This window comes from Myotis nattereri (assembly GCF_964212035.1).
Source record: "Myotis nattereri genome assembly, chromosome: 6".
Lineage (NCBI taxonomy): Eukaryota > Metazoa > Chordata > Mammalia > Chiroptera > Vespertilionidae > Myotis > Myotis nattereri.
In genome coordinates, this window is record NC_138081.1 from 61,214,089 (window position 1) to 61,241,398 (window position 27,310).

Below are 27,310 nucleotides of genomic sequence, written 5' to 3' on the forward strand. Positions count from 1 at the left end.
CTTGCATCAATATTTTACAACTACGTATCTGTTTGAGTAGGTTGAAAAAATAAAAAATCCTAGACTAAGGGACAAAGAGGTCTCCACAGAGACATAATGATACCATGATGGGGAGGATGGGTAGTCATGAACAGAAAATTTTAAATGCTCAGGGTAGTAATGCAAGTATTTAACACATATGTATGGGTAAATTTACCACAGTTATGCATGGAGCAGCCGAGACTATCAGATCTATTAACAATAAAAATACATATTTTAAACCATACAAATATTTTAATTTATCTTTGAATCATAATGACAAAGAACTAAATAGCCATTTCTACTACCACTGTTCAGTAAAAGAAAACATAATTTAGAGAGCAATGTCAAAAGACTAATTTCTTACCATGAATAGATCCCACTGACCATGTCATAGTTCTGACATGAAGCATTCACACTGCTGGGCCCAGCTGCTTTAGAAATAAGTAGCACCACCAAGCCCCTCAATTGGAGGTTATTCCGGCTATCTTGTACAAGCCCCCTGCAACACATAAATAAAAGAATAAGATTAATATACTTTCATAAGATCAGTCAGATCATGTTAGCAAATTGCTACAAATATGCTCATAATTCCAAAATTAGACAAAGGAACGTGTTGAAAATAAATAGGATTGGGCCCAGCTGGCATTGCTCAGTGGTTGAGCGTGGACCTATGAACCAGGAAGTCATGGTTCAATTCCTGGTCAGAGCACATGCCTGGGTTGTGGGCTTGGTCTCCAGTAGGGGGCATACAGAGGTCAGCCAATCAATGATTCACTCTTGTCACTGATGTTTCTATCTCTTTTCTCCCTCTCCCTTCCTCTCTGAAATCAATAAAAATATATTTAAAAAAAGAAAAAGTATTGGGGGAAGAAAGAGTGAATAGGAGGAAACCATGAGTTCAGCAAACAACTGGAGAAACCAATGGCTGGTTTTAAAAGTGACAATCTGACACAGTGAGGCTTGATGATCTGGCTTTCTCCTCTTTCTGGGTTTTCCCACTGTCTATACCCAACCTCACAATATTAACCATTTGCTCTGATAACAAGAGGAACCCACAGTTTTAAACTGTTTGCGGTAGTCGACACCAACTGAAATGATTACAAACTTTATGACTTAGATAAAGAGATCTTATTTGGTGATGGTGGTTGACACAAACATTTATTTCAGAAGTAAAATGAAAAAGAATGCCATGAACAAGTATCTTGCCATTTCCTATCTATACTAATAAAAGGGTAATATGCTAATTAGACTGGACATCTTCTGGACATCTTCCGGACGTCCTTCTGGACAAAGCCACAGTGGCAGGGGCTGAGGCAGAGGCGGTTGGGGCAATTAGGCTGGCAGGGGAGGGCAGTTAGGGGGAGATCAGGTTGGCAGGCAGAGGCGGTTAAGGGCAATCAGGTCGGCAGGCAGAGGTGGTTAGGGGCATTAGGCCAGCAGGCAGAGGTGGTTAGGGGCGATCAGGTAGGCAGGCAGGCAGAGGTGGTTAGGGGCAATCATGCAGGCAAGTGGTTAGGAGCCAGTGGTCCTGGATTGCGAGAGGAATGTACGACTGCCCTCCCCTGCCGGCCTGATCGCCCCTAACTGACAGTCGGACATCCCCTGAGGGGTCCTGGATTAAGAGAGGGTGCAGGCCGGGCTGAGGGACGCCCCACCCCCCCCACGACCGTGCATGAATTTCATGTACCGGTTCTCTAGTTATTTATAGAAAGTATTATCACTCTAGACAACAATAAAGCTTTGATGTAGAATGTCATATATTTTTTGCTATGAGAATTGAACTTTTATAGTTTCTACTATAACTAAGGCTAGGAATACTTTCCTGAATGCACTTTGTCATTTGTTTTTAAATATTGCAAATGGTTATCATACAAGAACTAAATGGCATCATTAAAAAGAGAAAAAAAAGAAAACTATGGGTAATATATTATAATAAATTAATATTTAGAATAATGCTCATGACAATAATCAAGTAGATTATAATACACATAAATAATACACAAATATAATTATTGATTGTGGTAAAAACATTAAACATTATTATTATAATACTTCATTGAATTATTAAGACTTCCATGGTAAATTTTGAACAAAGAATCAATTGAAATTAATTAACTAAGCCAAAATTAATGAGTTAGTCATTACTTAAAAAAAACAAAACAACTTTGCCCCTCATGCCTCTACACAGGAATTTTAAAAAGGACCCCTTCTTGCCCTTTCATTACTTTCAAAATAACAGAGATCTTCAGGCTCTTTGCAAAGTAAAAGCTGTAGCTGTTTTTCTACTTATACCTTCTCCTCAATTTAGTAATGGATCTTCAGCAAGTTAGAAGGATTAATCATTTTAAAAAATAAGTTCTAGTCTGCCCAGTGTGGCTCAGTGGTGGAGCATCTACCCATGAAACAGGAAGTCACAGTTCAATTCCGTTTCATTCCCGGTCAGGGCACATGCCAGGATTGTGGGCTTGATCCCCAGTAGGGGGTGTGTAGGAGGCAGCCGATCAATGATTCTCTCTCATCATTGATGTTGCTATCTCTCTCTCCCTCTCCCTTCCTCTCTCTAAAATGAATAAAAACATATTTAAAAAATAAAAATAAAGAAAATAAGTTCTAATTTCTTTCTAGGAAAGAAAGTTAATTAAGTGATTAAGCTATAACACAATAGAAATAATCATCAGAAATGTCCAAAGCTCTTCATTATCCTGTAACAATTTGCTTAAATCCTATAGACCTGAACCACAGGGAGGCTAGGAAACATCCTATTTTAGGAAAAGAAAAGTGAATGGGAGCCATTTCAAAAGTTTTTGCTTTAAACTACAAATTTTAACATATTACTTATCCTTACTTATTACCTAAGGTTAATCTTTATTCTTCCATTTCTGTGTAATATTAAAGAGAAGGGAAAAGAGGAAGGTGAGGCTGTGTGTGTGTGTGCGTGTGCGTGCGTGTGTGTGTGTGTGTGTGTGTGTGTGTGTGTTTGGGGGATTAAACCTGGTTAGGGATGAAGGATATGATGACACAGTAAAAACTCTATATATGCCAGAACTGTTCTAAGCATTTTACTATATATTAACTAAAACTAATTTACAACAACCCTAAGGGAAGGTACCCTGTTTATCATGATTTTACAGATGAGGAAAATGAGGGAGACAGAGATCAAGCAACATGCCTGGGTACCTGAGCCTATAGGCGGTAGAGCCTAGATGGAGCCAGGATTTGAACCCATGCCAACTGGCTCTTGGCTCTATAGTGACTCACCATCTGCTTCATCTCAGGGACAAAACTTGTAGCTAAGTCAAATGAGAACAGTGCTGCTTTAGAACCAGGTTTAAAAAATCCTGCTATTCAGTAGCTATGCGACTGAGATAGTGACCTTTTCTATAAAATGAGGTTAATGATGTCTACTTTCCATAGTCATGTATGGAAGAGACAGCATGAGTAATGTATATAACACTATGGAAGAACATGGCAGATGATCCAGTGATCACAAAATTACATTCTCTTTCCTTATTACTGTTTTGCCATCTATTTTTTTCTCAACTTCTATTTTCTCTTTCTTCTACTCTGTTTCTCCTTCTATCTCAAAGTCCTCCCCACTGTACTAGCATATATAACTCCTATAAATACTGTTTCATTTTCTACCTCCCAGAACAATAAAAGCTAAGCAATTCTTCCTATCCTCATTCCAAACATTATATATCATTAGAACACCTGCCACTTTGAGATGCATTACTGAAAAGGCCAGGAAAAGAAACTGGTGAACTGGTTAACAGAAATCAAGAGAGCAGTCAGAAAAAGCACACCTTCTAACCACTGATTTTCATGTAAGACAGTAGGTAACAAGCTGAAGAATAGATTAACAGCTTGAGTAAATTAGTAATTGTTTCCAAAACACCTCTTCTTTGATTTCACTTCATTAACACCCTTAAAAAACACACAAAGAGAACCAAAAGATTAAGAAAATTTGCCGAAACTGGTTTGGCTCAGTGGACGGAGCGTCGGCTTGCGGACTGAGGGGTCCCGGGTTCAATTCCGGTCAGGGGCATGTGCCTGGGTTGCGGGCACATCCCCAGTGGGAGATGTGCAGGAGGCAGCTGATCGATGTTTCTCTCTCATAGATGTTTCTAACTCTCTCTCTCTCTCCCTTCCTCTCTGTAAAAAAATCAATAAAATATATAAAAAAAAAAAAGAAAGAAAATTTGCTCCTGAGGATACCCTGCCTCCCAACCCCTACCACAAGGATCTAAATCTACAGAGGTACTATGTTTCATGTAGTCCAGGTCACACTTCACCTGGAACACTATGATTTATTCTCAGTGACCCTTTAAGGAGGGACAGTGATAAGCCAGAGCAAATCCAGAAGATGATAAAATCATGCATGGCTGAAAAAAACAAAAAAATGGATGCTAGCTAGATTGGTAAAGTTGGTGTTCTTGCTAGAGGTGCCTCTCTCGGTAGATGTAGAATTCAGACCGAGCCTTAAAAGACGGCCAAATTTCCCTGAGCAGAGAATGGAAGTACGTAGGAGTAAGATGGGGTTATTAGAATGGAAAGAAAGGTATCTTTGGAGAAATAAACTGGTTACGCAGTGATAAGAAGGTGGAAGAATGGGAAGCAGGTTCAGGAGCTGTGGGGATACCCATCTGGGCAATGTGTGTAGGTGAACAAGCCCAGAAAAAGGCAGCATAAAGAGTGAAGGAGCCGGGGCCGGTTTGGCTCAGTGGATAGAGCGTCGGCCTGCGGACTGAGGGGTCCCGGGTTCAATTCCGGACGAGGGCGTGTGCCTGGGCTGCGGGCACATCCCCAGTGGGAGATGTGCAGGAGGCGGCTGATCGATGTTTCTCTCCCACCGATGTTTCTAACTCTCTATCTCTCTCTCCCTTCCTCTCAGTAAAAAATCAATAAAATATATATATATAAAAAAAAAAAGAGTGAAGGACCTTAAAAGGCAAGTTTAGAGTTGGGACTTCATTCTGCGGGCAATCTGAAGGCATGGATGGTTTGTCAGCAAAGGAGTAGCGTGATTAGAGTTAACGACTAAAACAGTTACTCTGACAGTGGTGTGTTGAGTGCAGTGAAAAGGAGAGAAGATTAGTTAGGAGTAGCTTCTTCCAACAGTCCTGGTGAGAGATAATGAGGGCCTCAATTAGGGTGGTGGCAGCAGGGAGGGAAAAGAAAAGCTGAATAATGGCAACAGAATGGAATTGGACAGTCTGGTCAACTGACTGCATGTGGGAGACACTGGGAAGGGATCAAGAAGCAAAGGAAAGGCAAGGGCTGAATTTAAGATTCAAACATGTATCCTGGAGGTGAAGATGCTAGCATAAGCAGAGATTAGGAAAAAAGAAAGGTAATGAGGAATTAATGAGTTCAGTTTTAGACATGCTACATTTGAACGCAAGAAGGACTTCCAGATGGAGATGCCCAGCAGGCAGCTGGAAATGCTGTGGGTATAGATTTGGGAAGCATCTTCACAGAGGTGATGGCTGAAGCAGCAGGAATTGATAGATGAGTTTTTGAGGAGAGAGAAAAAAAGAGAAAAGAAGGGAAGAGAATCCCTGTACTTAGGAAGGATGAGTAATCAAGATTAAGGAACACAGTATGCCCACAAGCAAATAAACAGGGTTTCCACAGACACCCAGAAAGAAGTGTGAACATACACGCACAATGAAGGCAGAGAACTGTAACAGTGCAGTGAACAGAAACTAGCATCAGTAGTTAGTTGCCCCTTCCATAAGTTTTTTTTGTTTGTGCTCATCCTCACCCAAGGATATTTTTAGAGAGAGTGGAAGAGAGGAGGAGGAGAAATGAGAAACACTGATGTGAGAAAGACACATCAACTGGTTGCCTCCCACACTTGGTGATTGAGCCTGCAATCAAGGTACATGCTCTTGACCAGAATCGAACCTGGGACCCTTCAGTCCGCGGGACGATGCTCTATCCACTGAATCAAATCAGCTAGGGCCTTCCATGGGCTTTTATGGTCCGCATTATAAACATCTAATTTGGCACTTAAAACAATGAATAATAAAAATGATAACAACAATGATATAGACAACAACTACAACATACTATAAGGCCAGGCAGGCATGTGCTGTTTTACATGCATATGTTCAGAAACCATACAAGGTAACTGGTAAATCTCTTTACAAATGGGAAAATTAGCGAGAAGGTTTAGAAGAGTTACGTAATTACTAGTCACACTAGTCAACTAGTAATGGAAATGTCAAGATCTAGACAAAATCTGGACTCCAAAGCCCAGACTCACTATATGTTCAGCTGTGCTATTTAATTATTTGTTCACAGGTACTCCCTCCCAAGTCTGTGAGGATCTTGAGGGCCCTCAGGCTTCGTCATCTCTGGGTGTCCTGCACCCAGCAGAGTAACTGACCCAGAATAGGTCTCCAAAAAAATGCAAATAAGAGAATAAATAGAGGTAGAGCCGCAGACTCTCCATGTTGTATATCTCACACAAACAGACCTGCTATGCACTATTTCCACTTTCCTCATCTCTCCTGTTATCCATATGCCATAGCGGATTCTTTAAAAGGGACAGTCAGACAGGAGAAAAGCCCCAATACATTCTAAAAAGCACACTGAGATTTATTTTAATGCTATATCAAAAGGTTACTGTATGTAAGAATTATGCTAGATTAAAGGACCTATTTCTTAAGCTTTAAACAGAGAGAACTCTATATAAAACTGGAGTGTTTATGTGTTTCGTTTCTTTGTTTAGGAGAACCGACTGAATTCAGTGCCTGTGAGAGAGGGCCGCCCTCATTCTGAACAGATAATAGGGGTAGTTCTAGCTGGAGGTGAGGAAGGATGGCAGAAATGGGGCATGAGAGAACACTTTTGAGTGCTCAAGAGTTCTAATTTGTGCTGGTGATCCAAGCCACCATCTTTTGGTAAATTTGAATCAAATATTAAGGAAACAATTTACCGCCTTCAAGGGACCATCACCTTTGAGTTAGCTCAAAGCACCTCAAAGTATAAGTGAATGGGAAAGAATCAGCACTGGCCAGACTCCCATGAGGGGAGGAACTCCCCTCATTGTAACTCTTGTAAGAGGTATGGAGTTTTGTTTTACTATTTTATTACCCCTCTTTTACATATCCAATTCCAATAAATCAATGCATAAAATGTAAGCATAAAAAATGGATGTCAAGTCTAACATACATGAAGTGGGCTGATTGCTAAAATTCTAATAATACTTGTGACTATAATCTCCAGTTAAAAATTTTTAAAATTTAAATTCAGATAACTGGAACCAAAGAATTGATTACGGTGTGAAGTTTTTGCCAAAGAACAATAGAAATATTCTGACCGATTTTAAAACACTGACTGCAAGCTGCTAAATTGATTTTGTGATCCACTAATTGGTTGCAACTTGCAGTTTTTTGAAAAATGGTATTTTAAAGTCATGTGATAAATTAAGTCAAATTAATTATGTAGAAATAGAATCATCACTACTTAAAAACAGAAACTCTGTCCATACACTAGGACAAATTTAGTGTTGCAACAAAGCATCCAAGTTCTTTAATGACATAAAGAAATATTTAAAATGTTAACTGAAACAAGACTAAAGAATATAAACTGTATATATAATATGATCTCAATTATGTTTCAATATATGCATACATATATGAATATAAACAAGGCCAAGGACAAAAACTAGAAAAAATATGGCAAAACATTAACATTTTAAATCTGGTATCATTATATAGGTGTTCAACATACAAGATGTCCTTGTATTTTTCCATGTTTTAAAATATTTTGTTTAAAAAATGAAAAGAAACAAGATATGAAGAAAATACTCCCACATGGTAACAAGTGTTAATCAATGGGTTTTTAGATTAAGAGTGATTTATTTTCTAAATTGTATAGAAACACAGATTTCTTTGTAAGTCTGGAGAAAAAAAATACCATAGTTTAAAAATAACAGAATTTTAAGAAGGCAAATGACTTACTACATTATACTTGAGTTTCTCATTTAAAGAGAAAATTTAACCCCAGAGTACTATATTGAGTGCTTCTTGAGTTCTCATATTTTACCTTTAATTCTCTAAGATTTAGACACAAGGTCAAAGTTTATAAACCTCTAGTTTGATAGAAAGTTAAAATCATATCAAAAACAGTGATATTACTCAGTTGTAATAGAAAAAAAAATAATATTCAGGGAAGTTGTTTTTTAAAGCACTGTAATTTTAGTGAGACTAAAAATAGTCAGCATGTCACAGGTTTTTATATAAAATTAGCAGAAGAACTGGAGGTTAATTTCCATTGACAAAATGACCCAAATTGTATTATTCCTGCCATATCTATCCTGAGACTAAACTGCCCTAGACTTGAAACAACGTTAGGGCCTGAGGTGACCAGCCTTTAGACTCAGGGAGCTGTGACAGCACTGACATGGCTTGAGGGCCACATGTACAGCCCACCCGAATTAAATCCCTGAGGGACAGCTGGGCCAAGGAGCTGCCTCACCAGAGCCCTCCCAAAGCTGCAATTAGGTTTGATGGGCATGTGGCCGAAGACAAGCAGGCGTTGGAAAAAAAGTAAGTAACAGAAGAGAAAGTAGAATGGGAGTAGGGCAGAGGGATTGTTGGGCAGGGGGAAATCAAGCAGGAGCTTTTCAGAAACGGCTACCAAACAGTAGTTTAATGAAATATGATTGAAATGTTAAAAATATTAAAAAATGCCATAATTGAGCAAATTTGCGACAAGATGTAGGCTGGCCACCTTAGAATTAAACATACCATCAGCCGAAACCGATTTGGCTCAGTGGATAGAGCGTCGGCCTGCGGACTGAGAGGTCCCAGGTTCGATTCCGGTCAAGGGCATGTACCTGGGTTGCAGGCATATCCCCAGTGGGGGATGTGCAGGAGGCAGCTGATCGATGATTCTCTCTCATCGATGTTTCTAACTCTCTATCTCTCTCCCTTCCTCTCTGTAAAAAATCAATAAAAAAATATTAAAAAAAAAATAAATAAATAAACATACCATCAGAAAAACAAAAACAAAAAAATCCACAAAGATTTCCCTGCTCAAATGGTATCTGAAGATTTATTTTAAAATATTAATGTAGTAAAATAGGGCCATTTAAAAAATAATGTTTTGGTCACACTGAAAACTCTGTTAAAATAATCTCATATAATAATTTTTACATACAGACCCCTTTTGTTCACATTTAAAAAATTAATTTAGTGTTGAAGCAAAGGAGCAGAAAAATGGAGTGCTGGAATACAGGCATCATTATACTGCACAGACACATGAGGCTCACACCACCACTCAAGAAGGGACACTGGCTAAGAGCTAAAGGACTGTAAACTACACCTCCCACTACCACAGTCTGTCTGCGCAGGAATAAATCGTCCAAATGTGAACAAGTGCTCCCTTAATGCTCGGTGCTTTTCTCAACTGGCAGTTCTGATTTCAATAGACAGCCACTCAGACACTAGAGAACTACTCTCAGATTAACCTGCTATAATTTTCTATGGTTTTATTCATCTAGCATAAAGCATGTTTTTATCAAAAAGAATGTCTCAATAAGTAATAAATATTTATTTAGTTCTTCACGCATCAGCCCTGTTATCTAATAAAGGTGGTTCGATTATGCAAAAATTAGAATATTTGCATTAGAAAAAGTTGGAGAAGAAAATCTGGCTTTTACATAACATATTATCAAGAGGCTAAAGCCAAATATAAAAGATACAATAGCAGATGAGGGAAACCAGTAAAAACAAGCAAATTGGAAACACTTTATAGAGAAACAATAGTACTTCAAGGTCAAATTGGGGTGGGGCTGGGGAGAAGCAAAGTTAAAAACATCATGATTTAAAGAGAAATGAGTTTTTGAAAAATGAATGGAAAAACAATCAAACCCTGAAGCTATATTATTGCAACATGATGAAATCAAGTGTAAAACTTTTAGGGAAATCTCATTTATTTTTCCAAAATCAACACTGAAATCAAGGTACAGGAGACCAAAGCAGAGGAGAATTAGAAGTGACAGGTGGCAGGACACAAACTACTTATGTTCATCTTCCACAGAATAAATTTCCACCAGAGAAAGGATCCTATGATTGGCTGCCTAAGTTCAAACCTACTAGCTTTCATAATCACAAATATTGCCTCCCATACAACATTAAGACCTTATAGTTATTTAAAGTAGCCACCAACAAAGGTAGTAAAGGGAAAATATTTCTATAACAGTGGCATCTCTGAAGTATTGTGTGCCACAGAAAAACATTTGATTTTTTTGAAGTTTTGTTTATCTGGTATTAATAGAATGGCATCAACTGAATGAAGAGAGAGACACTTGCAATAAATTACATACAGGTTATTCTAGTCAATTTAATCCTCAGAAAACAATAACACTTCTCCACTCTAACAGGTCAAAAGGGTCTGGGAAAAAAATCCCTCATTTACCAATTGCCAGCAAGCCACCTGGAGGCAAACTGTCTCATCCACCCTAGTATACCCCCAAGCTTTCACGGTGCCAGCTCATCTAACCTGACAATCATTCTGAGTGGTAGTACATATTTCCATTCATTTATTTTGGTTATTATATTTCTCTTCCTGGACTAGAATGTAAGCATGTTATATTGTATTTACATGTCAACAGTTGTTATCTCCAGTGCTTAGAATAGTGTCTGGCACACATAGGTATTAAATAAATATTTGTTGAATGAATTAACCAGGTAACCTGCCCAAAATTATATAGCCAATAAATGAGAGACCTGGGGTTTAATTCGGATGTCTGCCTCCGAAGCCCATATTCACCCAACCTGGAGAGAGAATGATCACAGCAGCATTAAAACACAGAGTAAAAATGAATGATGGCTTAGAATTAAGGCTTACAAAGTACCTTTCAGATAAGAAGTGTGAAAGGTTTTAAAGTTCATTTCTCTTAAGCACCTTGAAACTTCTCTTGATTATAGGTCTGGTATATTGAGAGCTGGACAAGCAGTTGGGTGCAGCCTTCTCCTAATGGTCAAGTTCAACAAGCCTCACAGGCAGCACAGAGCCAGAGGATTTGCGGTCCATTAAACACAGGGCCATGGGAAGCTTGAATAGCCCATTCACACAGAAGCTGAGAAAAGTCTGCACTGCAGTGAAAGTGCTGTCCAGGTTAAAAACCACAACTAAAAAACAACAACAAAAACCTTCAGACTGCAGGAGTAGCCACGGTCTACACAACAGCCAAGGAGTCTTACAGTGAAATGAGAGCTTCTAAGGCCCAGCTTGTGGCATATGTCCCTGTGCCCTTATGGTGGTCTGTGATAGTTGATCCTCTAGTCCACAAAATTGTAACTTTTATGGAAGGAGGAGATCACATTTTTCATCATTCTTTACTGAAAACCTTGGGTCCTTTCCTTGAAATTGGACAGAATGTGAATTTCTCCATGAAAACAGCTGATTAAAGGGCTACTTAGTTAAAAGAAATAATTTATATACATTTTCTATTTTTATTTCTAGGAACATCATATCCTATATAATAAAAGCCTAGGTGGCATCACACACAGCATCATCACAAGACGGCCACCACGAGATGGCCACCCTCACATCGTCACAAGATGGCCACCACAAGATGGCCGGCAGGGGAGGGCAGTTGGGGGCGAACAGGCCGGCAGGGGAGGGCAGCTGGGGGCGACCAGGCCGGCAGGGGAGGGCAGCTGGGGGCGACCAGGCCGCAGGGGAGGGCAGCTGGGAGCGAGATCAGGCCAGCAGGCGAGGGCAGTTGGGGGTAACCAGGCCTGCAGGAGAGGGCAGTTGGGGGCGATCAGGCCAGCAGGGGAGGGCAGTTGAGGGCGACCAGCCCTGCAGGGGAGGGCAGCTGAGAGTGACCAGTCCTATAGGCGAGGGCAGTTGGGGGTAACCAGGCCTGCAGGGGAGGGCAGTTGGGGGAGATCAGGCCAGCAGGGGGGCAGTTAGGGGGCGATCAGGCTTGCAGGCAGAAGCAGTTAGGGGCAATGTGGCAGGCAGGCAGGCGAGCGGTTAGGAGCCAGCAGTCCCGGATTGTGGAAGGGATGTCCCAGATTGGAAAGGTTGCAGGCGGGGCTGAGGGACACTCCCCCCCACCCCCATTTTGTACAAATTTCGTGCACTGGGCCTCTAGTATTAAAATAAGACAGAACATTTATGTTTGGAGACTGTTCCCATGCTAATAGCTGTATTTTGTCCTAATTCATGTTAAAATAATTCATTTTTAAAAGGTTAAAGAGAGTCAAGGAAGGCACTATAGCTATAAAGTGCTGGGAAATGTCAAAAATGTTGTGGTTCCTTGGCTGGCATGGCTCAGTGATTGAGCATTGCCCTATATGAACCAGGGCACATGCCTGAGTTGCGGGCTTGATCCCCAGTAGAGGATGTACAGGAGGCAGCCAATTGATCATTCTCTCTCATGACTGATGTTTCTATCTCTCTCTCCCTCTCCATTCCTCACTGAAATCAATAAAAAAATATTTTTAAAAAAATGTTGTGGTCATCATTAGGCTTTGCTTCATTAGGATGTTATTCTCCCCTACCCCCCAACAATTTTCCTTCCCAAAACATTATGGGGCCTGGGCTGCAAATGGTAGCCTTCATTTCACTAGAAATAAGAAAAAAGTAATGATATAAGTCATAGATTCTCCCCTCTCTCCAAATAAAGCAGTGGAACTGTTGGACATCTATCTGCCTATCCTTTTGACTGACATTTTAGGGGCAAGGGAATGGGCTGGCCAACCTCTCGCATCCTTCCCTGGCCCCAGTCGTGCACCAGTGGGGTCCCTCAGCCTGGACTGTGCCTTCTCACAATTCAGGACCCCTAGGGGGATGTCGGAAAGTTGGTTTCAGCCTGATCCCGCAGGCCAGGCTGAGGTATCCCACTAGTGCACGAATTTGTGCACCGGGCCTCTAGTTGATCTGATAACTTAAGTGGAACCCAGGTATTATGATATCCCTCTTTACCCAGAATTTTGAAAACTTTTGTAGCATAATGAAACAAATGGGGTATTTAATGTAAGCTGCACTAAAATTACATATTCATAAAAGACTTTTTAATAGAATTTTGGAATTTTCTACTGAATTTTATATATTAAAAATGGGAGTAAATCCTTATTTCCATGTATTCAACTATAAATACCAAACTGAGTTTTTTTCTGTTTCTTTATTTTTCTTACTGTTGACTTGTATGGAATATTTAGTATAGTTAAGTTTGTGCGAATCTTTTTGGTGATACTGAAAAATAGAAGATGATCAATCATGGCTCATTTATACAAAGTAAATAAGTCTTTTTGAGATAAACTCTTTAATACCAATACTAACTTGATAGAGCTATCAGCCCAACATATCAGTAGTAGCAAGGTTTTGGTTAACTTTCTGATCTTTTATAAACACACTAGAGGCCTGGTGCATTGGGGGAGGGCGGGGGGGGGGGTGTCCCTCAACCCAGCCTGCACTCTCTCAAATCTGGGACCCCTTGGGGGATGTCCGACTCATAATTCGGGACTGCTAGCTCCTAACCGCTTGCCTGCCTGATAGCCCCCTAACCACTCCCCTGCTGGCCTGTTTGCCCCAACTGCCCTCCCCTGCTAGCCTGATCACCTACAACTGCCCTCCCCTGCCGGCTCCTCCATGCTGCTCACAGCTGCAGGACCCCCAGGCCTCACCATGTGGAGCATCCATCGGGCCCTGCCTCTGCTGTGCACGCAGCCATCTTGTGGTGGCCATCTTCTACCTAGGCTTTCATTATTTAGGATGACTGTTTTTGCTGCATTTTCTCGTGAAAGTTTGCTCTAATACAAAGTACACTTCTTAGCAACCTTTTAAAGTTGTGATACTGTGAAATGGGACTCAGCAGGCCTCAGAAGTGATAAAGTTGACCAGGTTTCTGTGTTGCGTGGGTTTCTTTACCAAAAAGTCTTAGGTTATTAGCCCTTTCTTTAAAATCTCATGAAAATATTTTTCTATCATTTGGAAAAATGATAGAAAATTTTTTCCAGAAATATATAGATGGCTCTGTTAATGCTGTTTGATAGAAAATTACTGGATCTCATTATGGTTAACTAAAGGACATTTTGGAAGAATACAGACATAGAGAATAATAGCTTTTTTTGGGAAAGAATGAGACTATTAGACCTTTTATACATACTTCAATAATTGTGCATTTTAATTGTAATTTAAAATATATTTTTTTTATGTAGGCAGTAACTTACACAGTATTTATATCACTTTTTGAGACTAGATTGAGTGGGGACGAGAGCATACAGTTAGGATTGTCAGTGCTTGTATATTATGGAGCACTTTTTAGTTCTTGAGTAATATGCTCTTGAATCCTAATCATGGCCCTAATTTACAGCCCTGTCTCTTACTTATTACTTTTTTTTTACTTAGTTTCCCTATCTGTAAAATTAGGATAAAAAGTGGTACCTTACAACCTTGTATAAGGTTTCAGTGAGTAAAAACATAAAGTGCTAAGAGTAGTGCATACAATAAATATTAGTTATTATTTGGGTTTATTACTTTTACCATTCTAGGATAAAGTGGCTGAAACTGGGTCTGTAGTCTATTAATGAGCAGTGTTTAGAATCTTGGACTATTGTTTGTTGTGATAAAGTGACCTTTGTACTGGTGGAAACATTTCACTTTAGAAATATGAGTAAACATTGTACTACATGTCAGCACACTGAAATAAATGCAGATATTAATTTTTTATTTGCATAGAGTTTAAAAACTAATAGTAGCGCTTTTATTTTAACTTGATATTCCAGTGATTGTTTAAAGGCTCTTCCACCTTGTACCAACAAGAAACAAAAGCTAGCTTGTTTGTTTTACTCCTAAAATCTATCTACCTTTTCATATTAGAGTCATACCCTTCCTCAACCTTATTGGTCTCTGGGAACCAAAGAACTTCAACGAAGAAAGAGTAATTCAGGTAGCGGTTCTGGAGTCAAAATGTCCCGATTTTGAATTCGGACTTACCTGCTTACTTTTGACTTTGGACAAGAAAGTAACCTATCTCTAAGCCTCAGTTTTCTCACCTGTAAGATGGAGATAACTGTAGTACCTACTTCATAGTTATTGAGTGCATGTAAAATGCATAGCCCGTGGTATGTGTTTTAACAAGAGTAGCTTGCTTCAGTGACAGAGGAAACCAACGTTCCCCGCCTGCCTTGACGGCCTCTGAGCTTGCAGTTTGAAACATTGTTACAAATATAGAAGCTAAACAAAACCCCAGAAACCTGCTTTCAGCCAGCCGGGATCTCAGAGCTGGAGTTGATACAGTGTTTCGATTATAGAACCCAAACAAACCATATACCTGCTTTCAGCAGCAGAGGCCTCAGAGCTGGAGCCAGAGCTAAAGCTGGCCCAGAATAAAAAAGAAAAGAAAAGAAAAAAAGGAGCAGTTAGGAGCTTCAGTCACCCGCCAGCCTGAAAACAGCCCTTAGCCCCTCACCCAGACTGGCCAGGCACCCCAGTGGGGACCCCAACCCTGAAGGGGGTGTGACCAGCTGCAAACAGCCATCATCCCCTCACCCAGACTGGCCAGGCACCCCAGTGGGGACCCCCACCCTGAAGGGTGTGTGACCAGCTGCAAACAGCCATCATCCCCTCACCCAGGCTGGCCAGGTACCCAAGTGGGGACCCCCACCCTGATCCAGGACACCCTTCAGGGCAAACCAGCCGGCCCCCACCCATGCACCAGGCCTCTATCCTATATAGTAAAAGGGTAATATGCCTCCCAGCACCAGAATCAGCGGAGCCGAGAGGCCTCCAGGCACCAGGATCAGTGTGACAGGGGGCAGCGCCCAAACCCCCTGATCGCCCTGCGGCTCTGTGTGTGACAGGGGGCGGGGCCACAACCTCCCTATCCGCCCAGCTCTGTTCGTGACAGGGGTTAGGCACCCCAACCCCCTGATCAGCCTTGCTCTGTGCCTAATGGGGGGAGCTCCCCAACCACCTGATCACCCTGCGGCTCTGTGTGTGACAGGGTGCGGCGCCCCAACCCCCCTGATCAGCCCTGCTCTGTGTGTGACAGGGTATGGCGCCCCAACCCTCCCCCCACCATGGGCCCTGCTCTGTATGTGACGGGGTAGAGCTATAACCTCCCCATCAGCCCTGCCCTGAGTTTGAGAGTGGCGGTGCCCCAACCCCCTGATAGGCCCTGCTCTGTGGGTGATAGAGGGTGACGCCCCAACCCCCTGATCCGCCCTGCTCTGTGTGTGACAGGGGGCGGTGCCCCAACTCCCCTATCAGTCCTACTCTGTGAGTGACGGGGGGAGCTCCTCAACCCCCTGATTGGCCCTGCTCTGTGCGTGACAGGGTACGGAGCCCCAACCCCCCTAATGGGCCCTGCTCTGTGCGTGACAGGGGGCAGCGCCCCAATCCCCTGATTGGCCCTGCTCTGTGCGTGACAGGGGGCAGCACCTCAACCCCCTGATTGGCCCTGTTCTGTGCGTGACAGGGGGTGGCACCGCAACCTCCCCATCGACTTTGCCTTGAGTGTGACAGGGGGCGGTGCCCCAACCCCCCAATTGGCCCTACCCTGAGCGTGACTGAGGGTGACATCGCAAGCTCCCAATCCGCCCTGCTCTGTGCATGACAGGGGGTGGCACCCCAACTCCCCAATTGGCCCAACCAGGGGCTGCACCTAGGGATTGGGCCTGCCCTCTGCCACCCGGGAGCAGGTCTAAGCCAGCAGGTTGTTATCTCCCGAGGGGTCCCAGACTGCGAGAGGGCACAGGCCGGGCTGAGGGATCCCCCCTCCCCACTGAGTGCACAAATTTTTGTGCACCGGGCCTCTAGTCTATATATATAAAATCCTAATATGCAAAGTGTCCCCTTGGGAGTTCAACCTACTGGGAATTCAATCACTCACTATGACGTGTGCTGACCACCAGAGGGTGGCACGGAACAAAGGAAGGCCCTGGCTGGCAGCCGGCAGCTGCTAGGGACACTACCTGTGCACGAATTTTGTGTACTGGGCCTCTAGTTATATTGTAACTGCCTTTCCTCCCCAGATACCATATTATTATATTTGTTATCTTTTCAGATTCCTTTTTTATTCCTATAGCAATAAAAAGTGTTTCTAAAGAAGTAAAGCCTTTACTTATAAAAAGATAAGGTGGCACCATTCAATAGGATAGTGTTAACATTTTCTCCCCAGTTCTTGAAAATGCCAAAATTCTCAAATTAAGAGTCCCTCAATTGAATGCATAAAATCCGGAGGCAAAATATCAAACTAGATACATTAAAGGAATTTTACAGAAAAATGACTTTTGGAAAATTTTAAATGTATTTTTTATTCTTTTACTCAGGGAAAAAGCTTATGACTTTAAAAGGTTGGAGAATTTAAGCAAACACTCAGTGGTTTTGGAAATGTAGTTTCCATGGCAACCAACATGGTCTTCTTTATATAGCATTATAAACAGATGGTAAAGAGTGGTCATGTTTGTTTCTTTGCCAGTATATCAATAAAACTGCTATAACACTGTATTGAGTACACTTGAACTATTTAATAAATTTATATGCTAACCACAAAATTTGGTAATTTACACAGACAAATATAATTAACTAGTATCTGGGTGGGTTTTTTTTTTCTTTTTAATAAACACATGAAGATCTTGAACAGCGAAGTCACTATACTCCATAGAGTCAACAGTCTTCCTTGGCAACACTTTGTACAAATGTTTTCTCAGCACTTGCCATGCAGGGCATATCACCACAAATATGATTCTGACAAGGAGAATATAATGGATTAAAATAAAGTGGAACCATATTTGTATATATATTCCATGGCCACCTTTTCTTAAAGAACAAAGGAGAAATTAAGAAGCACAAAGAGTTTCTTTACAATAAACAATAGGTTATAAGCAAATGGCCAAATTGTTGTTTAAAAGTCAGATTCCACCCCATGTTCATAGTGGCTTTCAGAAATGCAAGTGCTCTGAATTCCCCTGGTTTAACTGTGGTAACTTGCTAGGTACTATTTGCTAAGAAACTAAATTAAGCCAACAAACTATAAATGCCATTAGTCTGGCAGTAAAAGTTTGAACAGCCAATTCCTGCATGTATGATCAACACATCTGAGGCAGGACCCTGTATCTGGAGGCACTCAGTCAGAAGGGGCTGTCTATGAGCCTGTTGACTCTGCAGGGGCATTGGCGATCCTTCTTAATAGGCCCATCGTAGAGGCCTTAACATATTTCCCAAGCTGGATGAGGAATATTTACCTTAAAAAAACACCTTGAGACAGTACTTACTATTTTTATTTTTTTTTTAATATATTTTATTGATTTCTTACAGAGAGGAAGGGAGAGAGATAGAGAGTTAGAAACATCGATGAGAGAGGAACATCGATCAGCTGCCTCCTGCACATCTCCCACTGGGGATGTGCCCACAACCCAGGTACATGCCCTTGACCGGAATCGAACCTGGGACCCTTCAGTCCGCAAGCCGACGCTCTATCCACTGAGCCAAACCGGTTTCGGCAGTATTTTTAATTATATAAATGCCATTTTGACTACATTTGCTAAACGTTTCCTGTCCTACATTCTCCCTCTCATGCATCTAGCCCTAAATTTGCTGATTTTTATCTTTTATAAATTCTTTCTATGCTTCCCATATCAAAGTAAGTTCACTGGAAGTGAGATATTTCATTGTGTAAAACAATCCATGGTGGGATATATAGAAAAAGGGTATGCATATTTATGAAAGAAGTGAATTTGGGTGATGTAAAGTATATCATGGTTTAATTTAAAAATTTTCAGTTAAAACATTTTTAAACTAGTAGAGACTGTCCTAGATTTATATTTGACTCAAAACTGGGAAAAATTTTTAAATTATGTATCTTGGATGAGCTACAGTGAACTCCACAGTCTACCAAATACTCTTGCCATAATACAGTTTTTGGGAATTATTTAAACCGGGAGAAGCTAGGAAAGAGCCTCCTTACTCATATGGGGCTGGAGAGTCCGCTATAAAATACCAAGTGATCCCTCTGAAGCCCTTTTTGGAGGGTTTCAGTACTCCTTCTATAGTAGTTGTAGTGTAGGAAACTAACAATGAGAGGCCCTAATTTAGCTTAACTTCTAAGAGTGGTTCTCAACTCTGGTGACAACAGAATCACATGAAGGACTTTAAATATAACAATACCTCACATCCTAGCATATGCCAACTTAGGCAGAATCACAAGGGTTGGGGTTCAGGCACAAGTATTTAAAAAATACTCCTCAGGCCCTGACTAGTTTGGCTCAGTGGCTAGAGTGTCGGCCTGTGGACTGAAAGGTCCCAGATTCGATTCCGGTCAAGGGCATGTACCTTGGTTTCGGGCACATCCCCAGTCGGGGGTGTGCAGGAGGCAGCTGATGGATGTTTCTCTCTCATGAATGTTTCTAACTCTCTATCCCTCTCCCTTCCTCTCTGTAAAAAATCAATAAAATATATTAAAAAAAAATACTCCTCAGGTGTAATTTTAATGTATAGCCAGTGTTAAAAAAAAGGAAAAACCTACCAGGAAGACTGTGATTCATGTTTTCTTTATCCCTGGTGAGAAAGAGGTCTCAAATCATCATCATCTTTTCAGGATACACTATTGAGTGTTAGGTTTCCTTTTCATTACAGAGAGGCACATGACTGAAGAAAAGGCATTGTTTTATTTTTATACTAGGGGCCCAGTGCACGAATTCGTGCACCTTGAAAGGAACTGTGGGCCGCAAGGCTGCAGTGGGCACAGGGGCAGGTCTCAGCCCATCCTCCGTGCCCCCCCCCCGGTCCCTCCCGCCGTGGCCCCCGGTCCCCTCTCTGCCGGCAGCACTGCTCGCACCCGCTGATGGTGTGGAGCAATTGGGGCTGGCGCCAGCAGCTGGTGCGAGTGGGGCCAGTGCCACCAGTGGGTGTGAGTGGCGGCTGCTGCCCCGATTGCCCCTCAGGAGCAGGGGGAGGTGGAGAAGCCCACAGGGGCAATCAGGGCTGACAGCTACTGCTTGCACCCGCTGACAGTGCCAAGTGATTGGGACCGGCACTGGGAGCTGGCAGCAGGTGCGAGCGGCGGCTCTGGTGCCAGCTGCGGGTGTGATCAGGGCTAGCACCAGCAGTGGGTGTGAACAGCGGCTTTGGCACCAGCAGCAGGTGTGAGGGGGCTGTCATTAGCAGCGGGTGCAAGAGGTGGCTGCTGGCCCCAATTGCCCCTCAGCGATCAGGGCTGGCGCCAGGCACCAGCAGCAGGTGTGAGCAGGGCTGGCACTGGCAGCAGGTGCAAGTGCCAGGCGGGACCTCAGTGCCCAGGAGCAAAGAATTTTCAGTAACCACCAGAGGCTTGCCCCAATGACAGCGCCTGGCGTCCCGCCTTGGTCTGGCGCCCCCGCTCACCTGCTCCACCATCCCACTGGGGCTGACACCCGCCATGTTTGGTGCTCTGCTGCCCGCTGCTGATGCCCACCATGTTCCGTGCACACCCCCTGGTGGTCAGCACATGTCATAGCAAATGGCTGTTCGGTTGTTCAACTGTTCCGCCTTTCAGTCTATTTGCATATTAGGGTTTATATATATAGATTTTTAAATTTTAGAAATGTTATGGAATTACTGGGGTGACATTGGTTAATAAAATTATTATAGAGGAGGCAAGGAGACACCTGATTGGTGGTGTTGCTCTTATATCAGTCAGGGGCAAAGCAGATGTACAGTCCTTAGTTCATCCTAGCTTGATGCCTGTGTTGGTGGCCAGAGCTGTTTCATGCCTGAGGCACATAAAAAAAATTATTATAGAGGAGTTCAACAAAATAAAAGACTGAGGTGTGAAAAAGCTTTCCTAGTGAACTATTCCAGATAGTAATGTTTGTCTCTTACAAAGACTATTGCTATCAGGAAGATTTGTGAATAGTGAACTTATTTTCATCCTTTTCGTATGTACTTAGTGTTTGAGTTGGTTACCAAAATAAATGTTTTCTGAGTTTCCAATAAACTTAACAGATATTCTGAAAAACTGACTTAAATGATCGGCAGTATAATTCTCACTTATTTCCCAGATATCATATTCTCGTTTTCTAGAATGCCCCTTAAACTATCACCAATAGTAGTGAAAATTCGGGCATTTAAAGAAGGAAAAGCTGCAGGATAAAAAGGACACAGTCCATCCTCTGTAACACATATATAAAAACAAGTTTTAAAAACCTGCCAATATACTGTCCCCAAAGAGAGTAGAAATAAATGCCATAGCTTACAATGTTATCTCGAGCCACATATCTATCCATAGCAAAATTCCACCATGTAGAAAAATGCAAATATCTGGTAGACTGTGATAATAGTTCTTATGGCTTTCTCCTTTCAAATTATTTACATGAAGACCTAGGACTTTTTGCTTGATATTAAATAGCAAATAGAAATAAATAATTATAAACTCTCCAAATTGTCAGCAATAGAAATTAGGGAAAAGAGGGTACAATTAAGTAATTTCAAAGGATAAACCATGAGAACACAGGGCCTTAGAATTGATTTATATATTTTTGTTTGTTTGTTTTCTTACATTTCCACAGACTACTAAAATTTCCACAAGTCATTTATTCTTTTCCCGTGAAACTTTATTTGACTATTTGTGTATCTGGTGCTATTAACTCATCATAATTTTACATCAAATCCTCATAATATAACATAATTGAGGTTTAATTCTAAAAAATTTCAAAACACAAAAAAAAAACAGGAAAAAAAATCACCCTAATGCATTTGGGAAGAAACAACCTATTAAAGAGAATAAGTGTGTCTGGCAGAATTCTAGAGATGACAGAAAACAAGAGGAAACATTTCTTAATGTTATTTAAATATGCACACAGGAGACAGGGAGATGTGCTAGGACAGAGACTCAACAGGAACTCTAGTCTTCCTGCACATAAAATAGGGCTTCATTAACAATAAAGGAACAGGTGTCTTGGGATCCATTTATACAGGCTATTAACTACTATGAGCTGCTGGTACCCAAATTTATTTTAGTACTAGGCAACTGATTAAAAATAAATACAAATTGAAATTTCATCTATTAGCATGTGAAAGCAATGCCTAGCTTTCCAAAGTCTGATTTAATACAAAGGTATGTTTCTATGGACCACGGAGGATACTGGAGTTCATATGCAATATCTCCTAAGTCCCAAAATAAAGACCTTCATATTAAACCTCATTTGGATGTAAAAAAAAAAAAATGAAGAATGGCCTTTTGTCTTCACCTAACAAGACCAAACAAGTTTTGTTTCCTAAGGACTAAATTTTTACTCAACTTAAACACAATGCAACAAATATGCACATCCATCTTCTAAAGAGTGGGGGAGGAAATCACACACACCAACCTCCTGCCCTAACTCCAGTGCATTTCACCACATTTCATACTACTTATTTTAAAAACGAGTGGCAATGATTATCCTCTGATAATTTTTACTGTTTCATCTATAATTACTGAACAATAAATTAAATATTTTGAACATTTATGAAAAGTCATCTGTATATCTTACTAAAATATTTAGAATGTTAGTTGGAACTGCAGCAGGGATATTCTATTTCAAAACCCTTTTTTTACAGAATAAGAACAAAAGGTCGAGTGAGGCTAAGTAATTTGCCTAAGGTAAAGATAATAGCAATATTTTACCATATAAATTTTCAAAATACTATTATACTGGTTTTACATATCATCCAAAGATGTGAAAATCCAATGTGCTAATTGTTGTTTTGAGGTTATTTCAAACAGCTACATTTACTTGCATCTAGTTTTCAAAAAAAATCATTTGGTTTATTCACTTATGTATATTCTGATATTGGTATTATTTCCACTTATTCCAGAAGTATTAAGTTTTTTGTGCCACACATTATAGAGAATAAAGATGGTATAGCACGATCCACATTCACATGTATCTATAAAAAGCCACTGCAGAAATGAAATGGTGAAAAATCTGAGAGACTGATGAGCAAGCCAAGGATAGAATCATAATTCTTAAAAATATGATGATAATTTAAATGGAAACACTTTAATAACTCCCAACATCAGCAATACTGACATTTCTGAACTGGATAATTATTTGTTGTAAGGGTTTGTGCATTGCAGGCTCTTTAGTAGCATCCATAACCTCTACACTAGATGCCAGTAGTATCCCCCAGCTGTTATAACCAAAATGTCTCAAACATTGCCAAATGTCCCTAGGAGCAAAGTCATCCCTAGTTGAGAAACACTGGATAAGACAAATATATATCTTACAGTTGCTTTTCAAGCTAATGATACATACTAAGTATCACCTAGAGGCAAAGCAAATTGAGAGCTTTAGTATTTTGTTGTTGTTGTTAATCTTCATCTTAGGATATTTATATCCCCATTGATTTTTAGAGACAGTGGGGGTGGGGGGGAGAGAGAGAAAGAAACATCCATGTGAGAGAGACACAACCGATAAAGTGCCTCCTGCACACACCCCAACCCAGGCCAGAATCAGACCTGCACCCTAGGTACATGCCCTTGACCGGGAATCAAACCCAGACCCTTCGATTTGTGGGCTGATGTTGTAACTACTGAGCAAAACCATCCAGGGCATAGTATTCTTTTAAAGATAGTTTCAGCTCTGAGGTAGAAAGCATTAGGGTATTGAGTAGAAGAATAAAATCACAAATTTAATATCAGGGTGTGGCTTGGGTTTTGACTTAATTGTTTTTTTTATACTAACTGCCCAAAAAGTCCAAAGAAATATGAATAGTTTCATGTTTCCAATGAAGGAGAGTTTATCATTCATTAATGTCTCAAATTATAAATTATAAATTACAAATTATAAATTAAGGTCTCAAATTATAAATAGCTCCACCATCCCCCACCAAGAAATCCTTAGCACTTTGTTTCCTACTCTTCCAAAATATAATAACCTGCCATTCTGCTAAGGCACAAATTTCAATCAAGTACCATTCCAGGCTGGTGTTCAGGGGCAAGCCATTTAGTTAATGTATAACCTATCTAATGACCTACGAGCATTAAAACAATGTGGTTTTGTTCTCTGTATATTAATTTTGCAGGGAAAAATCATTATAAAGCCATTCTCAAATTTCACATTTTCCAAAGATCTCAAAAATACTGAAGGTTTATTATACTGCAGATTTCTAAAAAGTCAGATCAAGAATCAAATAACATCATTGATGTTTCTATCTCTCTCTCTCCCTCTCCCTTCCTCTCTGAAATCAATAAAAATATGTTAAAGAAAACAAAAAAGAATCAAATAATTGAGGTGGTAGGCAAATGTCAGGTCTTTGTAATACATGAAAGTAATGAACTGATCTCTACCTCATGCTTCTTCTTGCTCTCTGCTCTAGCTTTCACACCTGCTGAAGTGTGAAACTCTGAACAACTGCTTGCTAATGGTGGCACTGTGTTAAAAATCCAAGGCATAAGGCATATGAAAGTATTCTACAAGAAGACCACTAAGAGAGAAAGATGGAAAGGAATAGCCCAACTGGCGTGGCTCAGTGATTGAGCATTGACCTATGAACCAGGAGGCCATGGTTTGTTCAATTCCTGGTCAGGGCACATGCCTGGGTTGTGGGCTTGAGGCAACCAATCAATGATTCTCTTTCAGCATGGATGTTCCCTTTTCCCTTTCTCTCTAAAATCAATTATATATACATATATATATATATATATATATATATATATATATATATATATATATGAATGTTTTAGAATCAGCAACCAAACAGGAGTTAGCTCAGGATCGGATTTTAAAAGTATTAGGCCAAATTAAGGCATGGGCCTGCTATTAGTGTCCCCTCTGCTTCTAGGAACCTACAAGAACATACATTTTTTTAAAAGTATGAACAATGAATGAATTTGAGAATCGTAATCAAGAGGACAGTGTTGCTCATTTTGGTTTTGCCTTCACTTGAAAAGTTACCAAGTGGTCTCCCTTTCTCATACTCAACAAACTTGTTTCTTCAACATTGTGAAAGAAGAGTGGTCTGTGTTTTTGCAATGTGATGCCTACAGGCTGAAAAGTTCTGTTAATACGGTTTTGTTTTGATTCTATGTATATAGTGATATCTTCAACATTAGAAATTTGGATATAATTTGCTAAATCTGAATTTACATACTGGGCAGTATTTCCTTTAACAAAGTCTAATTGGAAAGTAGCAGTTTATAGTACATGATAATTTAATTTCAAATGTTAGAGATACAGAGAAATCTGAGTTAGATAAAAGACAACTTATTTTTAGTTGCAAAAAAATTACAATGCCAAACTATTTTGCATTTAATGCTATAATTTACATATATTACAATATTCATGATACATGATAAATACCCAAATCCTATTTGGAAAACCTTACTTGTGAAAAAAATTAGAATTTTAACAAAATGGTGCTTCAAATTTTAAAGAATGTTTTCATTGATAAAGTAAACATACCAATTTGGCAAATGATATGAATCCTATTACTAATAACTTCAGATTCCTTTGCTAATAATTTCAGATTCCTATTACTAATAACTTCAGATTCCTTTAGAATTGTTTCTTGAATAATTCTAAATATTAAAGGTAAACATCAAAAATAGTATGCTAATAAACTTCTAAATTGATAAAATAAATAAATGAGCACCTGCATTTTAAGTAAATATTGTGGACATTCCACACAGGTACAGGATTAATTTAACAAAGGATTCTTTAGTTATAACAGGCAACATGCTGCCACAAATTAAGTAGAAAGCGCTCTGAAATAATTAATGTTCTCTGACCCATTTCACTTAAAAATTTGTGCCTTAAGGAAAAATTTTAGGGTTGACATTTACTACTTGATCCTACAAATGTCTTTTCTCCAAAGTATTATTTCACTTGGGTAACAAATCACCTAATTATCTAATTCAGAATAAAGGAAGAGACCTCACCACTGACTCTACAGAAATGAAAAGGACCATCAGGAAATATTATGAGTAACTTTATACCAACAAGTTACACAACTTAGAACAAATGGACAAATTCTTAGAAACACATTTCCAAACTGACTCAAGAAGGAGAAAATATAAATAGGTGTAGAGAGCGCCTGGGAAGACACATGGGCATTTCTTTAATTATTGTCAGCTGAATCCAGTGGCATTGGCAGAGCCATGTCCTGAAAACACACCTTGCCAGAGGCAGGAGTGTTGTAAGCCTGACCGTCAGCCCAGGTGCCAGGGGGTGGGTTTCATTATCTAAATCCAGCCAAGCACCAGGAATGAATACGACTTGGGCCCACCCAAGAGTGCACATAATCTCCTTTGTCTTGACCTTTAGTAAAATTTCCTGGTTTTTGCTGTATAAAATCAACACTCTGTATTGGCTCTGGGTCACTGTCTCTCCATCAGAGGACAGTGGGTCCCACCCAGACCCAGCCTTTTCCTTCTATCTCTGTGACTGTCTTTTTCTTTCATTTTCTCAATCCTCAGAAACCCCTACTCAGGAACTGGACTGCTCTCTAGCCACACTGGACACGGAAAAGAGAGAAATATTTCCAAATAGGCCTATAACAAGTAAAGAAACTTTAATTAAAAACCTTCCCACAAAGAGAATCCCAGGCCAAGATGGCTTTGTTGGCAAAATCTATCAAATATTCAAAAAATAAATATCAATCCTAAACAACGCCTCACAAAAAAAACAGAGGAGAGAAACTTCCTAACTCATTCTATAGGGCTAGTACCACCCTAGCAACAAAGCCAGACAAAGACATCACAAGTTTTTGGTAAACTCGTGTTCAATAAACTATAGATCAATATCCCTCATGAATACAAATACAAAATTCTTCAACAAAATATTAACAAATAAATCTAGCAATATATAAAAAGGCTCATACTGATGACCAAGTAGGATTCATTTCAGGAATGCAAAGTTTACCATCCAAAAATCGAGTAATGCAATATATTGTATTAATAGAATACAGAACTAAAACACATAACCATTTTGACCCATGATAAAGCTGACAATATTTTTTGTAGATATTTTTAGCTGTTGAAAAAAGCAGCCATTACAAAAGAGGCAATATACATATTTCTACAAAATTTATTACTTAAATCTTATTAAGTGATTTAAGGAACTCAGTGTCACTAATAAGCAATTTTAAAGTACAGAAAGAATCCCCAAAGACCTTCAACAATGAGAAATAATCTCTGAAAAATAAACCATAGCTTTGAACTTCTGAGTTGTGGAACCACTGAAAAGGTGGAGTGATGAAGGAACAAGAGAGACCTTTGAAATAATCACCTCACATCCTGTGATTATAGTTAGCTCTGGATTATGTTAGAGTTGTAGTTTAGGTTTTGCTAAAACTTACA

The 27,310-nt window shown here is 40.2% G+C and overlaps 1 protein-coding gene across 2 annotated transcripts in view; it reads right to left on the minus strand.

Moving 5' to 3' along the window:
- Positions 1–27,310, minus strand: part of PDSS2 (decaprenyl diphosphate synthase subunit 2) — a 227,210-nt gene that overhangs the window by 149,918 nt on the left and 49,982 nt on the right. For both annotated transcript variants that reach the window (XM_081093840.1, XM_081093841.1), the window contains exon 2: positions 386–520. In XM_081093840.1, the coding sequence (XP_080949966.1) occupies positions 386–520 (135 nt within the window). The remainder of the gene's footprint in view (positions 1–385; positions 521–27,310) is intronic.